We start from the raw sequence: 17607 nt of genomic DNA on the forward strand, positions 1-17607 counted from the left end.
CGTTCTGACTCGGTATGTTTCGGATTTACCCTTTTTACTTTTTTTTTTTCTTGGTAATAACTGTTTTGAGTTAGTTTGCGCAATTTGATTTGTACACGTAATTCTGTCCATTAAAAGCTTTTAGGTAATCGTAAATAATTCACCTACTTTTGCCCTGTTGGGATCCGGATCGTGCTGTTTCTGTGTGTATTTGTTAGTTTTTTTTTTTTTGTGAAGGATTTGATATGCTTAGAGGTTGTGATGTGGCATTATTTAGGGGTCGTTTGGTAGCTCTGGTTTGGAGGTGAGTTATGCAGGTAAATTATTAAAACCTTCATAAGTAATACCATAGTTTGGTAGCCAGTCAGGAGGTAAGTTATTCATGTATAGAATTAGTATGGTGTTTGATTTACAGAATTTAAAACCCTCGTAATACAAGTTATTCATGTATTTGATTAACTGACGAGGAGGTGTGGAGGTCGAGGATTAGGGTAGAAAGGTAATGGGTAATCAGGCGCTTTTCTTTTTGAGTTTTAGCATTATTCTTGTATTCTTTTATTCTTAGATTTATTTTTTATGTGTTGTTTGTTTAGCCTTTGTTATCTTATTATCTTGCTATTGTATTTGCTTGTCGCTATTGCCTCTTTTTTCTTCTTTCTTTGAGTTGAGAGTCTCCCCGAACAACCTTCTACCTTCTCCGAGAGAGAGTAAGGTACACACACTACTAAACCCTATATATTACATATATGTTGTTGTTGTTGTCAAAAAGTAATAACTAATACAACGAATACCCCATATAAGTAATCCACGCATAAATACACACAGATTCCCTTAACTAATCACCCGTATTACTACTAATACCTGCATAACTCTAACCAATTACCCGACGACCCGTAGGGTTCGAAGTTAAAAAGTTCATCAGATAGATATTATAGCTAGCTGTGGCATAAAATAGGCTCAATTCTGCTATTTAGAGCTGTATTTTGTTCTGCAATTGTGTGTCACTAAGTTGATGGTCAATGTTAAAATTCTGTATTTTTCTATGAATTCTCTTAGAAGACTCATATTCCTGACCTGGACTAGTATGGAATTGAGGCATAGTTGATTGAATATTCTATTCGCTGATGGAACTGAATTAACTTGCTGAATTTTCATCGGGTCTCTCCAGATGATTAACCGACGGTCTTTTTGCTACTTTCGGTATGGGAATTTCATTGAAGTTATTTGACGATATTATCTAATTTCTATGCGGCTATGCTTGAATAAGTTTTGGACTTTTGTTGTAGTTGTTGATAGATGTTATATGTTTAGTTTAATTGTTGCAGTGTTTTGACCTTTTATATTTGCAATTATCAGGGTGTGAGATGCTCAACTAGTACTCAGACGACTATAATAGATTCAGCCAGAAGCAATAATTTTCTCCCAGCTATTCGTTCGGGTAGCTATACTGATATTGGGCCTGTTAGATCCAATGAAGATGAACATATTCGTGTTGATGATCTTTCAGCTCAGTTGGGTTCTCTATACAATTGGCCTCTTCCGGGTGCTTCTATGCTGTGTTTGATGGTCATGGAGGTTCTGATGCAGCTGCTTATATCAGAACTAATGCAATGAGATTTTTCTTTGAAGATGCTAATTTGCCACGAACATCTGTTGTTGATCAAGCATTCTTGGAAGAATTGGAGAGTTCTCACTTTAGAGCGTTTTTAGTTGCTGATCAGGCGTTAGCCGATGAATGTAATGTTGATGCCTATTGTGGGACAACAGCAATAACTGCGCTGGTTTTGGGAAGACATCTGGTTGTTGCTAATGCCGGAGACTGTCGTGCTGTCCTTTGTAAGAAAGGTGTTGCAGTTCAGTTGTCTCAAGATCACAGACCAACTTGTCTGATGGAACGTCAAAGAGTTGAGAAATTAGGCGGTATTATTGAATACGGTTGCCTAAATGGTGATCTTGCAATTACTCGAGCCCTTGGAGATTGGTATATGAAGCTTCCATTTGGATCAGCATCTCCTCTTACTGCAGAACCTGAAGTTAAGCAAATGTTGTTGACTGAGGATGATGAGTTCATGATACTTGGTTGCGATGGCATCTGGGATGTGATGTCGAACCAAGAAGCAGTGAATGTTGTTAGACACGAGCTTAGACTGCACAATGACCCGCAGCAATCTGCCAGGGAACTTGTGAATCAAGCTCTATGTAAAGATGACACGGATGACAATCTCACTGCAATCGTTGTGTGCTTTACTTCTCCTGATCACCAAACTTCAGTTCCATCCCAGAGGCCAAGATTCAGGTGTTGTAATTTGTCCGAAGAGGCGAGGAAGAAGCTACAAAGTTCGTTAGGAAGCAATTGAGTGTAAACTAGCATTGTTTGATGACCATATCAATTTTTTCCACTACAATGTGTAAATACGAATTATTTTTATTACTGTGGTGTCAGTTTGAGGCTGTTCCAGGGAGAAGTGCGAAAAAACAGCCAGCAGTTTTGTGAGGCTAATGCCTTGTAGTATGTATGTACCGTCAATTCTTTTTAATGGAATGGTGTGATATTTGAGTTATTTCTTAAATTCATTTGTTTGTCATGAAGCATTTTACCGTTACAACCATCTAGCTTTAATGTTTAAATCTATGTTGTTCGGATTCTTTAAAAATGTTGTTGTATTTGTGTTGAATCTTTCAGAAATGCACTACTTTTGGGAGAGTATTATCTCATAACATCATTTTCTTTGTTGAAGGAAATTGGAATAAGGTAACTTTCTGAGTTAATAACTATTAGTTGAGATCATTTGAGAAATTAACCCCGGCTTTTGGAGGATACAACACACACCTGGCGATAGTCTTAAAGAGTTCAAGCGACATGGGTTTAAACTATTGACTTATTTGTCAGATTTAAGTGTTTTTTTTGTTATACTGCGTGTTTTTTAAACACACTTAAATGAGTGGCTTTCAATGTGAAGAGTGGGCTACCTCATCTGGATTGGGGAGGCTCCTAATCTATTTTCGGCCAAGAATGAGGGTTAAATAGGAGGTAGGGTTTGTGAGGACATAATTTCCTGTGGCGAAGGATGTACTTATTACTATGTGATGGAAAAAATTCCATTAATAAGCTCAATTTTTTTATTATCAAAAATTTGCTTTTGGTGTTTTCCTTAAACTTCTTTTTCATTATTTTTTTGTCACAAAGGAATTATTTGGCAAGTAAGAAGTAGGGACTGTGCAGCCATTTTTCCCTTTGTTCTTACTTTCCCCCTGATTTTGCATCTGCTTTCGTAAACAAACGCTGATTTGAAATTAAAATAAGAAATCATGATTTCAAATTGCATTGTCAAGCGCCTACTAACTTGTTATACATCTCACTTCACATTTTTTACCCCCTTTTTTTTTGTGATGAAGGATATGGCCGGGAAAAAGCTTGTTACAACTTACAAGTGGCGCATGCAACAAAGCAAATGCATTAACTTTAAATATACACCGCATTTGGTATCATTAGGGGTCGCTTGGTTGCGATTAATAGCAGTATTTATAATATATACACCGCATTTGGTGTGTTGAAATTTATACACAATAAATAGATGCTACCAAACATGATACAAATTATTCAAAATTTAATACATGAATAAATCACCTTTTAACCAACAACCAAACGTCCCCTTAATTAATTAATGTTTAGTGACAAAAATTTATTTAAAATATAAATATTAAATATTTATTTTTGTTTATGAAAACGGTCAAATATTTACGCTGTTTTTTGATGTAAATGAATCGGCGCACACCCATAGACGAAAAATTTTCTTCAAAATAAACGTGTCCTCACCTCCACTATACATATATTCTACAAAAATAAAAGCTCAGCAACAATTTGTCCATTATAGACCAAAATAAATTTCAAGCCGGAAAAAATGACGATAGCGAGCTTAACTAGACGAAAGGCCACAACAATTTATCAAACATCCAAATATTTATTTTCTTTCAAAAGAGGTTTCGCTCAACTTTAAAATCAAGAATTATATTAGCAAAAATAGATTACTTCTCGCCTTTTTTATTGGTTAAAGGAATTTTAAAAGAGAAAAACAAGAAAAGATTCTTTAAAAAATAATATTTTATAAAGAAAAAAATATGTTTGTTTATTAAGAAAATAATATTTTTTACTCAATTAAATAATAATAGAGACATTTTTGGACATTATTTCGCATATTTAAAGACATTTTTGACCTCTCCTCCAGAAAAAGCTGGCCCTCCACTATACATACATCTATATATTCTGCAAAAAAGAACTTACCAAGAAATTGTTAGACCAGAAATTTCAAGCCAGAAAAAATGGCCATAGGAAGCTTAGCTAAGACCAAAGGCCACAACAATATTATCATCATCAAGATATCTCTACAAGTCCAGGGGTGAATTTACTCATTAAAAACGGGTCACGTAAACACATGATCACCCGACTAAACTCGATATATTATGTATATAATCCTTAAAATATACTCCCTCCGTTTCAATTTATGTGAACATTTTTGGAGTACGAGGGTCAAACTTTGTAACTTTGATCTTAAATTTTGACATAGATATTTCAAGTTTATAAAAATAAAATTTATTATATATTTAGAAACTACATAAAAAGTACTATAAGTCATGATATATTATAATTCAAATAATTTAGAAAAACTGAAATTGCGGTCAAAGAATCAGCCCGTAGACTCCCCAAATATTAATAAGTTCATAAATTAAAACAGAGGGAGTATTTAATATTTATGGTACGAATATATGATCAAATTAAATCGAGTGGAGTACTGGTTAAGCATTGAGTTTAATCTCTTGAGGTTGTGAAATTGAACCCATACCTTTGCATTTTTTTTATTTTTTATTTTTACCTGAATTCGCCTCTACTATAACACATCTAAATATTCATCATTTTTTCTCAACAGAGTTTTCGCTTCGGGTGGTGGACCTGGCGGCTATATGGCGGCGATTAAAGCTGCACAGATTGGTTTTAAAACTACCTGTATTGAGAAACATGGTAAATAATATAACAAGAAAATATATTTTTAAAATTAAAAAATAAATAAAACGAAAATAAAAATAAAAAAGTGACACTGTTAATTGCACGCAATTCTCTATCCCCTTGAGAATTGAAGAGTGTAATAAACTTTCGTAATTACGCTCAATTTCCTACCAATCAAGTAACTACTTGGACCAAACAAACATATCAAACTGTGTAGTTATACCCAATTACACTCAAATTCAATTCTCATATGTTTTTCCAAACAGACCCTAAGGATAAAAGACGTAACTTGTAAGATATTATGATATTTCCTTCATTTCATAATAAGTGATTTTTTAGGCTTTACAATTTTTTTTAAAATAAGTGTTGCTTCAGGATTTTAAGTATACTTTGGGCAGATTCTTCCAAAATTGCTCTTATTTAAATAATCAAGATTCATTAACTACATTTTTTTTTCTAGGCATTTAATTATGTAAGCACAATTTAATTAGGAATAAATTAGTAAAAATGTATCTAATTTTTTAAAAGTGAATAATTTTTAAAAGGTATATATTATCAATAAAAATCACTTATTATAAAACGGAGGGAGTACAGAATATAAACTTACGGCCTAAAGATAGTTATTTTAAATCAGCACAAAATAGGGACAAAAGTGCAAATGACCCATTTTCTTTTAAAAGAAACTGGTCCGCCACAATATATTCATATATTCTACAACAACAAAGCAATTTTACAGACCAAGAAATTTCAAGCCTGAAAAAAAATGGCGATAGGGAGCTTAGCTAGAAGAAAGGCCACAACAATATTATCATCATCAAGATATCTATATAACACATCTAAATACTCATTTTCTCTTAACAGAGGTTTCGCTTCAGGTGGATCCGATGAGAATGACGTCGTTGTTATTGGTGGTGGACCTGGTGGTTATGTGGCGGCGATTAAAGCTGCACAGTTAGGTCTTAAAACTACATGTATTGAGAAACGTGGTGCGTTAGGTGGTACTTGTCTTAATGTTGGTTGTATTCCTTCTAAGGTAATTTGGTCTTAGATCTATTGGAATTCTGTTTATTTTGCGATAGTATGTCATATGTGTGGGAGATTTATTTAATGTGAAGAGAATGGTGTCGATTAAGAGTATTCTGTAAAGGAAAACGTTAGTCACGGTATTCATTTTGTTAACTTGTGATTTTGATTTCAGCTGACTGGGGACATAACCTTAGATAGGAAGGTATGGAAGTCGAGGATAAGGTGGGGGGGGGCGGGGTAGAGGGGGATAGCGTTATCTTTTTTGCTGCATTTATTTTGTATCTTGCTATTTTGCTGTCTTTTTTCTTATAATCTTGTGTCCGAAGGTATATGGGAAACAACCTGTCTGCCTCAGAATGGTAGGGTTAAGGTCTGCGTATATCCTACCCTTCGCAGAACCCACTTGTGGGATTACACTGGGTATATTGTTGTTGTGATTTTGATTTCAGACTGTTGTCATATACTCCCTCTGTTTCAATTTATGTGAACCTTTTCGGGGCACGAGGGTAAAACTTTATAACTTTGACCGTAAATTTTGATATACATTTTTCAAGTTTGTAAAAATAAAATTTATATATTTAGAAACTACATAAAAAGTACTATAAGTCATGATAATTTATAATTCAAATAATTTAGAAAAAATGTAAGGAAAACGTGGTCAAAGAACCATCTTGTAGACTCCCCAAATAGTAATAGGTTCACATAAATTGAAACAGACGGAGTATTAGTTTGATATTTTAGGGATAAAATAAATCGATAGCAGATGTTCCTGCTCTGGGAGCAAATTGAAAATTTTGTGTTTGGTGTGATGGAAATCATCTTCCAGGTAAAATGTTTTGAGTTAATGGTGAAAAACACACCTAAACTATCACCTTTTTCGTGAGTTTCATACCTCAACTATCCATTGTTCCATTTACCTACCTAAATTATCACTCTTTTTGTATTAAAATACATCTCGATGTTGAGTTGGCATTCATGCGCCTGTTGTCGATTGATTTTAAATATTTGGCCAACTCAGCATTGAGGTGTGTTTTTATGTGAAGGAGGAGTGATAGTTTAGGTAGGTAAAGGGAACAATGGTTAGTTGAGGTATGAAACTCGCGATAAAGTGATAGTTTGGGTGTGTTTTTGACCATTAACTCAAATGTTTTCATATAAATGTTTTTCCATTCAGTTAGTGAGTGAAATTATTTTCTGAAAAAATGTTTACTAAAGATTAATATAATATTAGCAAAGTTATGATGAATTTTTTTAATATTGAAGATTAATGATAATGTCTATGTATTAGTTGGAGTAAGTAGTATGAAGTTAAAAATCAAGACAGTGACAAGGAAAATGACTTCTGCCTATGAATGAGGTTCATTTCCACCTTTTGATGGAAATGTATTCCTTTTTTTGGGTAACCAAATACCAGGAGATGGAATTCTTGAAAAGTGACTTTTGTCATACCAAACACACACTAATGATTCAGCAACTCATTTCTGTAAAAGACTCTGAAGCTGCTTTGAAATTCTGGAGAGGGATGTAGTTAGTAGAAGAATGCACCTTTTGGCAATTTTTAAGGAATAATGAGTGTTAAATTCTGCATCAATACTAAATTCTTTGGTTCTTATGTTTAATCCATGTATTAATAAACTTTGCACTAAAAAAATTATATGCCAACGATATCTTATTTTTTCGAACCAGATTGCTAAAATCTTGTTTAGTTATTCATCTCTTATTATCTCTAATTTGTTTCTAATAATTTTTATAGGACTAGTTTTAGATTATTGAAAGTATTACACATACAATTTTCATGCTTAAAAGGGCATCGATTTGCAATTCGTGACACTTCAAATTGTCATGCTATAGAAAAATTTCGTTCTTTAAGCTTTTCGTATAATTTTATAATTGTTAAAAAATGTTGAGTAGTCATCAAGTTGCAATCCCTGCATTATAATCTTAGTATAACATGTTTGTGAACCAAAAGTCCCATAGTCTGCTAAACATTATACAATCTTTAAAGTACCATTTTTACAATTTCTGTTTTTGAAAGCATCCCAAATTGGTCTTCATATGAAGTGGAATGATGGAATACATTTCTTCCCTTTCTTTAGCTCCAACAGAGGCAAACTTAACTTTTTAATCAAGTATCAAAGTCATCCCTGCAGAAAAAGGAAAAATAAGGAGTGTGAGATCTTGATTATATATTTTTTGGTTGATAAAAGATAAAGGAAATGGCAATTATCTCTGCAGATGTTGATAGCAGACATATGCTGCATAATGAATGACATGTTCTTTTCAGTACTAAATATGATTTCTTTCTACTTGAACTAGAATTGAGCTTTATCCAAAGTGAAATAAAATAAAATAGAAGTGCTTTCTCAAAGAAGTAAAATAGAAGTACAGACCTAAATTGAGCTATATGAAACTACTCAAAGTGGATTTTAGACATTCTAATTTCCAATTGATGAGTTAATTTGTGACTTACATATAGAAGTAAAGATACCTGGCATAATCAACAGTAACATTATTTTAGTTGATGAGAGTGATATGTTCTTTTGAGTATGCTACTAGAAGCAGAAGTCAGTTGTGGCAAATTACTGGAAGGGGCTCGGAAATTGTGATTTCCAATTGACGAGTTGACTTGTATCTTACATATACAATTATAGGAACCTTTTTTTTCTTTCTATTTTCGGTTCAGCCTTTTTTTTTTTTAATCCCTTTTCTGAATAAAACTTCAAAATGTTCAGTTCTCCTTTCAATAGTTTCACCAAAGTTAGTTAAAGAACAAAAGTTCTGGATGGCTCAAATTGCCATAAATGAGGCATATTATCTTGATATAGATTTTAATCTTTGTGAAAGTTTTTTCTTGTAATTATTTTGATGCTTTCCTTTCTTCTATTTGTTTGTCAAAAGTTTTGAACGTTAAATACTTTTTCTCATGGTTGTGTGGCTTAGCAAGATATATATCTCACGTGATATTTTGCACTGAAGTGTATATGCCCAACTTTCCCCATATGGATAACTCAGTTTCTTTGATGCCCTTAAAGCGTGACATGCCTGAGGGTTCTCCTGTTGTGAATCCAAAGACGTAACTTCCCTGAGAGGCCATTTTGATTGGTACCATATCTAACCTAGTGCCTAGCTTACCTGCTGGTGTCCATAGGGTGCATATTTATCTTATGACCTCCACGTATCTTGTAATAACCCTTAACTATAGAGTTCTGCTCTAGTAGTTTGCTAATTGGCATTCTGTTTATGTGAAATCATGCACTTAAGTTCATTCTTCTGTACTAAAATTAACAATGGTACTGTAAAATTGTACTTGGCAGAGTAGTGCACAGGTTTATGCCTGTCTTTCTTGTCGATGACTTCTTGGAGCTTTGTAGTCAACTTTTGAGGTCTAATTCTTCATCTTTACTCTTTCTGCTTTTCATGCGTAGGCACTTCTTCACTCCTCCCACATGTACCATGAAGCTCAACATTCATTTGCTAACCATGGTGTGAAGTTCTCTTCTGTTGAGGTAGATCTTCCTGCCATGATGTCCCAAAAAGATAAAGCTGTGGCTGGCTTAACACGAGGCATTGAGGGTCTATTTAAAAAGAACAAAGTGAACTATGTTAAGGGCTATGGTAAATTCCTTTCTCCTTCTGAAGTTTCTGTTGACACTGTGGAAGGTGGTAATACTGTTGTTAAGGGGAAGAATATTATAATTGCGACTGGTTCTGATGTAAAAAGTCTACCTGGGTTAACCATCGATGAGAAGAGAATTGTATCATCTACTGGAGCTTTAGCTTTGACCGAAATTCCAAAAAGGCTGGTTGTTATTGGTGCTGGCTACATAGGCCTCGAAATGGGATCTGTCTGGGGCCGTCTTGGCTCAGAGGTGACTGTTGTTGAATTTGGGCCTGGTATTGTTCCATCCATGGATGGTGAAGTTCGCAAGCAATTCCAACGTTCTCTTGAGAAGCAAAAGATGAAGTTCAAGCTTAATACTAAGGTGGTGTCAGTTGAGACTGTTGGCGATGGTGTGAAGTTGACCCTTGAACCTGCAGCTGGTGGTGAACAAACTACTCTTGAGGCTGATGTTGTTCTTGTTTCTGCTGGTAGGGTTCCATTTACTTCAGGGCTTGGATTGGACAAGATAGGTGTTGAAACTGACAAGGCTGGTAGAATCTTGGTCAATGAACGATTTGCCAGTAATGTCCCCGGGGTATATGCAATCGGTGATGTCATTCCTGGCCCAATGCTGGCTCACAAGGCAGAGGAGGATGGTGTTGCTTGCGTGGAATTCATTGCAGGCAAGGAGGGCCACGTGGACTATGATTTGGTTCCTGGTGTTTGTTACACACACCCAGAGGTGGCTTCTGTTGGGAAAACTGAAGAACAGGTTAAGGAACTTGGAGTTGATTATCGCGTAGGCAAATTTCCTTTCCTTGCAAACAGTAGGGCGAAGGCAATTGATGATGCTGAAGGAATTGTAAAGATACTTGCTGAGAAGGAGACTGACAAAATCTTGGGCGTCCATATTATGTCACCCAATGCAGGTGAGCTTATTCACGAGGCCGTTCTGGCTTTGCATTATGGAGCATCAAGTGAGGACATTGCTCGTACATGCCATGCACATCCAACAATGAGCGAGGCTCTGAAAGAAGCAGCCATGGCCACTTATGACAAGCCCATTCACATGTAGAAATACTGTCATATCATTGCTTTTGTTTTTCCTTCGAGTATCTTGAATACTTGGAGCATATTTTCTAATTGCCACATCATCACTCAAGCAAAACTTGAACAGAAGTTTCCTCTCCCCTCCTATCTTACTTTGGTACTCAAAACTACCTCAAAGTTAATGCTTTTTCTGCATATTCATTTCTGTAATAAAGATACGAGCTGCATGTCGAGTTTAAATGCCATTAATTTGAGTTACATTGAGATTTGATCAGCTTTAAGGATTTGGGTTTGCTGAAATTTATGAAATTTAATGAGTGGAAGATATTTAACTTGATAAAGCAGACTCGGTAATGTTGTTACGGGAAGTGTTTTCATTACTAAATATCCAGTCCATTTGTGTAATTACTCTTTGTACAAGCTTTCGAAGACTTTTGCATTTGATGGAGGTGCCATTTTAGAGAAGATGGAGAATAATACAAGGGATATAGAAGGCTTAGGGATTGGGGCCACTTGTAATGTTTGTTATAACCCAAGGATTACACTGAGTTTGTTTGTTATAACCCAAAATTTAATAAGGGGTAAAGTAATTTCCAGGGACAGGTGGGCCCAGCCCAAAAAGGATTAATAATAAAAAAAGAAAAAAGAAAAAAAGAGATTAAATAAGATGGGAAGCCATCAGACGTGAAATTTCATGAAGCAAGTAGAAAACCAGAACGCATGAAAAAGAAGAAATAAACACAGAAGAGAAAAAGAAAAGAAGGGGAGAAAAAGAGAGGAAAAGAGAAGAGAAAAATAGGAATTTTCCAACCAAATCACCAAGATAATGACTCTAATCTTTTATTTAAGTTTATTATATAATTATGGATGAATCTTTGAAAACTTCAAGAGAAAGTTTACTTTTTCAAAATCATTGATTTGAAAGGATTGATATATCTTTGAATCCTCTCGTTAAGGCCTTCCTGAGGTATTGCCAAAATATAGAAGTGGTTTACCCTAAGGGTTTCTAAATCCGTGTGTAGTTTGAGGCAATCCGGAGACTCGAGAACGCAGCTTTGATTTATCGGAGAAGATTTTAAAAATATGATGCCGTACGCTGGAATAATACAAGGGATACTCTTTTATAAATTGTTTCGTAATGTGATAAGGTTGTGAGCCATGAGATTGGGTATTGTGTATGCTTCAGGGCAATATCTATGTGGGATTATATATTTGACACATTGTGTATGTTGTTGTGGTTTGTGTGTTGATAAATTGACTGCACAAAGTGAATAACCATACATATATAAGTATTTCAGATATTATAAACAATAGTAAAGGTCATGATGATATAAAGTGCTTGTTGAATGTTTGTAATGAACGATGAATTTAGAGTGGCGGATCGAGGATCTTCTATATATTTAAAAAGGAGGTAATGGAAACACTAATCTGAGTTTATTAATGCACTTACCATGTATTTATTAATGTTTTTTTTCTTTTGGGATTTACATCATTCATTCTCCCCATGGTCTATGGAAAGCAAGAAAGAATATTTTGAGAATTAATTATCCGTAATTAATTATTATATTATTTTGAGGTTAATAAAATTATGAAGAAAAATGTGGTTCGCTTAGCCGTTGTGTCTCACGTCTAGGGGGTATTTTGGGACGTGACATTGTTGTTGTTCAAACTGTAATAACATACATCTCAAGCTGAATGCAAAATGAACCTGTAAAAAGGAGGTAATGGAAATACTAATCTGAGTTTATTAATGCACTTACATCAATTTCCCCTGGAAAGTTTTCAAGCTGACCATCAGTTACTCGCATTAGCGGCTATCAAGTGATACAATAGTTTCAAACAAACAAGAGATACACCCTTTAGAAAAGTTTGTCATTCTTATTGGATTTCAGTACAGAAAAGTAAAAACTTGTGCATCCATTTGTGAACCAGTTTATGGACTGAGTTTCTCTGGTTTGTAGTCGACGGCGAGGAATTTCTCCAGCTGAGGAATCAATGTATTTGCATATTCAACATGAGCTGGATGGTCTATATACTCTGCAACACCTTCTGTACTGTCGAACGTTGACTCAAAAACGTGAGTGAAACCTTGGTGGTAGTTCTCTATGCTCACATTCTCACCCCTGCAATAATGACATACAAATTACACAGCAATACTTGTATGAACTTCCAAGAGAAAGAAGTAAAATACCACTCAGTTTACATCATGACAACTGGCAGGAGTCACTATCAAGTGTCTCGAGGCTAGCATTCTAATTCTTCACAACCTCCTTTTTGCCCCAAGTTCCTAAATATAAAGCCTTAGGGCATTGCCAACAAAAGAAAGACATACTCCCTCTGTCCCAATTATGTGACGGTGTTTGACTAGGCACATAGTTTAAGAAAGATAGAAGACTTTTCAAACTTGTGGTCTAAAATAAGCCATAGATATTTGTGTGGCAATAAATTGGGTATTTTAAAGTTAAATTGTTATTAAAATATAGAAAAAAGTCATTCTTTTTTTTGGTATAAGCTGTTTCACTAAAAAGATAAAAAGTGTCATTTTAAACACAAAATGGCTGAAATAAATTGGGACGAAAACGGGCTCTAATATTCTTTTTTGAAATCCCAAAAAGGAAAGAGTTCCTTTCCATTAAGCATATCACAATATCAATTATAATTTGAGTTTGATTCAACAGGACAATCTAATCAAGTTAAGAGTTTATAAGTGCGATTCTTCTTGGGTAAACCATAAAGGGCGGTTGGTGGCCCCTTGCAGAGTTGCGGGTCCTTGCCGCTGCATCAACAGAAGATATTGATATCGAATGTTACTCTATCTACATAACTTCATCAGAAAGCAAGGAGGATAAGAAGTTTAGGATTATTAGAAAACCTGCCCCTCTACCCTTCTCATCTTAAATACTAGGCTTTTGCCTGCATAGGATTTGAACCTGTAACGTGCGCCTATGTCTAACGTGCGCCTAACTGACATAGCATGAGTCGTGCTATTACCACTACACTAAAACTCTAGGTGTGAGTTTATAAGTGGAATTTTAGTGGCATAAATCCCTTGCAAAGTGAGCATCACCACATCGCTCATTAATTCAAATGCAGCAAGTAGGCCTGCGTATCCTTATAACTAGACTGCTTTCTTGCATTGAGAATGGGAATCTGACATCAAAATTAAGTTATTACCCCAAATTATATCAGTGAAGCCCAAATCTTTACTAGTTGACCCCTAGTACCAAAATATTTTATTATAATCAAGCTAATTATATCGGGCAGCTCTTCCAATTTCCATAACTAGTAGAAAGGCCATTGTCCAAAGATACAACTCTAAACTCGATAGTACGATATTCACCTAAATTTTTGTTGTTTCCATTGCAATTTTTATACTTATAAAGGAATGTACAAATAGGGGTAAACTTAAGATTTTGTGAACCAAATAAGAATAATCACCAAAGAATTACATACTGGGAACTACAGAAGCAGAATAAGACCAGGTCTCATATTTTCCACTCAATGATGCTAAAAATGACATATATGTTTTGCCTCTGCAACATGAAAAAAATGTGGTGAAGGGGCAGAAATCTTGATTAGATGGACGAAAAAGAAAAAGAAAAAAGGAACACTGAGAAAAAGTTAAGGGGTTGTGGCAGGCAGGGTATGTGTACGACTGGTTGTAAATAGGGAAAAAGGTTAAATGGAGCAGGCAGGGAGGGTTAAAACTGTGAAGGGGGAGGCTGCACACGCTTCGCCTTGCACCATGCCATTTGCAATCCATGTTTCTCTCCCAAACATGTAGCTGGAGGGGTAGATTTCATTTGCTACAGCAACATGTATAACTAGTCAGGAGCAGATCTAATATGTCTTGCAAGCTGCAATAAACTCCAACTCAGCCCTTCATAGTCTTAACAGACTTGAAGTATTCGACAAATGTCAGGAACTATGATCATACATCTCACAGCATTTTTTTCTTTTCAACTTGACCAGAGGATGAAGCAATACAAACTTTTCCAATACTGGGCTAGTCAACAGGGAGGATTACGTTTGGTCTACTTTCATTGAACTTGAAAGCATTGCATTTGTGAGTGGGTTAGCCCAATGGAGCCAATCAAGTTACAGCTTGGGAAAGAAAGAACGACAATATCAACACTGAGAAAGTCTCAGCATTAGCTATTATGGCGATTGCAAGCATACAAGTTTAACTTCTTGAACGCATTTCAAAGACAAAAAAGGGGCTTTATCAAAATCATTGAGGGAATTACCAAAATCAAAACATTTATAATTTCAATGTCAGGAATACATTGTGCACATATAGTTGAATATTTGTGAACTTTGTATTCAAGCTTGGGCCACCCCAAACCTGGAGCTGACATTTAAATAGGGAATCAACATCAGGTCCCGGCTATCTGAAAACCGCAGACTGAAGCGGAAGATCACAAAATGCAACACAACAAGGGGGTCTTATGTACTACCCCCTCTCCCTATAGTAGGAACTTCAAAACTCTAGTGCTCCTTCAGGATTTCAGAAGTTACTACTTCCGTGAGTATCTAAGTTAAGTGTGATGTAATAATTAGATGTTTTCGACGTCAACATCAAACCAACTACTAGACACTCTTTTTTATAGGTGGTGTTTTGGTGAGTGGGGAACGGAAAAAGGACGTAGGAAATGTTCTCAAGATTTCACACTACTTGCAACTCAGAACTGTCCTGAGGATGATGGATCTTAAATTTCAAAATATGAGAAGAAATAATAAATTCTGGACAAGTTACAGGTAGGCACAAAGAAAGAAAGTCATTGTGTGCTCCACAAACCTATTTTGATAGAACCTATCTAAATATATCACTCACTTTTTTTTTTTTTTTTTGATGAAGAATATATCACTCACGTCGTTATCAAATCATACACCGGAAAATAATCAGAAAAATGATCTTCCATAATAAACATCTTCCTCCATACCAAGCACACCTTATTCACACACACTTCCCCCCTCCCCCCCTCTTCTTCTGGCAAAGGCAAGAGATGAATCAGTTTGCACATGCGAAGTAGGTAAGATAGACCTAAATGAGAATAAATATAAAAGACATACTGGAAAAAACAAGCTAAGGGCAGACTTTTCACATTTCTAGGAGTTTTGTAGGGGCCAACGAGGAGCACCTAGGAAAGCGGAATGCCACATAAGCCACTAGTGGCTGAGAGAAAGCGTGCAACAGATTGTATAGGTTGGTGTGATTGGTAAGAACTTTGTTTATAAACTAACCGTCTTTTGTGCTTTAAGTAGATGTAAAACTCCGGAAACATCCAAGTAAGTTATGGGTATGTTGATGAGATAAATGATTGGTAAGAACTTCATGAAGCTTGCTTGACTCAAGACAATCTAGCTAGAAGGACGTTTCAGATGGCTAACAGTGTCCGGTGCATGAAGGATCCAGAAACTCACAACCACTTATTTCTACAGTGTCCATTTTGCAAGTATGTTTTTAGTACTTTTTGGACTCAAATGTCCCAGAAAGAGTGTTTTTGTAAGCTGACATTTGGAGAGTTGATAGTGACAATAGAATCTGGAAGATGATACCTGCAGCCATCTGTTGGAGTATCTGGAATGAAAGGAATATTTTGATGGGATATCAAACACATTTTAAAAGCTAAATGCCTCATGTTTTTGTATAGCTGGGTTTATTTATCTCCATTTTTCCCTGTTACCTTTCTGAACTTTGTTAGCTCCCTGTCCCTTAACTAAGACATATAGACGGAGGAGTAAGTATTTTTCCGGATCGAGATCCCAATCAGCTAAATTCAATAGATCTAGAAAAAAATTCTTCATCAAATTGACCTTTTAACTTACCAAACTTGTATTCAGCCTTACTCTTACCATGTGAAGATAGAGAGGTTGTTTCCTATAGACCTTTCAACTTACCAAACTAATACATCAAATTGACCTTTTATCTTACCAAACTAATATGCAAATGAAAATCAAGAATGCTAAAGTTTTTCCTTTTATGTTTCTAATGATAAGAACCAAGAATGTCAACACTGAACCTAAAGCTCACATACACACATAAAAAGGGTTGCTTACAATGTTGTTAAATCAATTTTTTGGATAAGGTAAAAGAAAAGGGGAAAAAAAAAAAAAAAAAAAGGAAAAGGGGTTGAGCAGTAATGTTAAAGATTTGTGGAGGAGAGAATAAAGTAAAGAGGGTACCAATGAAAAGCCTTCATAGGTTCAATGAGATTGACAAGATTAGCATGTTGCTTAATCAGTTGGTCTTCATGGGTTCAATGAGATTGACAAGATTAGTATATTGCTTAATCAGTTGGTCTATTTGGTCAGGTGGAATGCCATCTTTGAACTCACCAATATAACAAGCTAATGAAAACCAGGAATGTCAAAGTTTTTCTTTTTATTTCTCTAATGGTAAGAACCAAGAAAGTCAACATTGAATCTAAAACTCAGGCACACACATAAAAAGGGGTTGCTCCAATACTTAAATAAAAAGAGACAAATCATCCACATATAAGGAAAAAACAGGGAGAAAAAAGAAAAGGGGTTGAATGGTAATGTCAAAGATTTGTGGAGGAGAGAAGAAAGTAAAGTAAGTTCAGCAGATCTAGAGAATTCCTTTCTTTTATCAGATTGACCTTTTAACTTACCAAACTAATAGCTAATGAAAACCAAGAATGTCAAAGGTTCTTTTTTTCTAATGATAAGAACCAAGATTGTCAACATTGAACCTAAACCTCACACACACATAAAAAGGGGTTGCTCCAATGTTGTTAAATCAACTAAAAAAAGAGAAATCATCCACAGATAAGGGGAAAAAAAGGGGTTGAGCAGAACAACAAGATTGACAAGATTAGCATATTGCTTAATCAGTTGGTCGATTTGGTCAGGTGGGATCCCATCTTTGAATGTTACCAAAATAACAAGCTAATGAAAACCAAGAATGTCAAAGTTTTTCTGTTTA

General features: G+C 35.2%; 2 protein-coding genes and 1 pseudogene across 2 annotated transcripts in view; 2 read left to right on the forward strand and 1 right to left on the reverse strand.

Annotated features, from left to right (window-relative positions):
* The first annotated feature begins 18 nt into the window (after nt 1-18).
* LOC132068295 (probable protein phosphatase 2C 49) lies at nt 19-2611 on the forward strand (annotated as a pseudogene).
* A 3033-nt stretch (nt 2612-5644) lies between these two features.
* Nucleotides 5645-10932, forward strand: LOC132068297 (dihydrolipoyl dehydrogenase, mitochondrial-like). Its single transcript, XM_059461851.1, has 2 exons — nt 5645-6014; nt 9433-10932. The coding sequence occupies exons 1-2, from the start codon at nt 5745-5747 to the stop codon at nt 10681-10683; spliced, it is 1521 nt and encodes a 506-aa protein (XP_059317834.1). The 5' UTR covers nt 5645-5744; the 3' UTR covers nt 10684-10932.
* A 1514-nt stretch (nt 10933-12446) lies between these two features.
* LOC132066306 (stress-response A/B barrel domain-containing protein HS1) overlaps nt 12447-17607 on the reverse strand; it is a 5997-nt gene continuing 836 nt past the window's right edge. The window contains exons 2-4 of the mRNA XM_059459638.1: nt 17504-17570; nt 16845-16890; nt 12447-12781 (exon numbers count right to left, since the gene is read on the reverse strand). Of these exons, the coding sequence (XP_059315621.1) occupies nt 12592-12781; nt 16845-16890; nt 17504-17570 (303 nt within the window). The 3' untranslated portion in view covers nt 12447-12591. The remainder of the gene's footprint in view (nt 12782-16844; nt 16891-17503; nt 17571-17607) is intronic.

Source organism: Lycium ferocissimum, chromosome 8 (genome assembly GCF_029784015.1).
Source record: "Lycium ferocissimum isolate CSIRO_LF1 chromosome 8, AGI_CSIRO_Lferr_CH_V1, whole genome shotgun sequence".
Taxonomy (NCBI): domain Eukaryota; kingdom Viridiplantae; phylum Streptophyta; class Magnoliopsida; order Solanales; family Solanaceae; genus Lycium; species Lycium ferocissimum.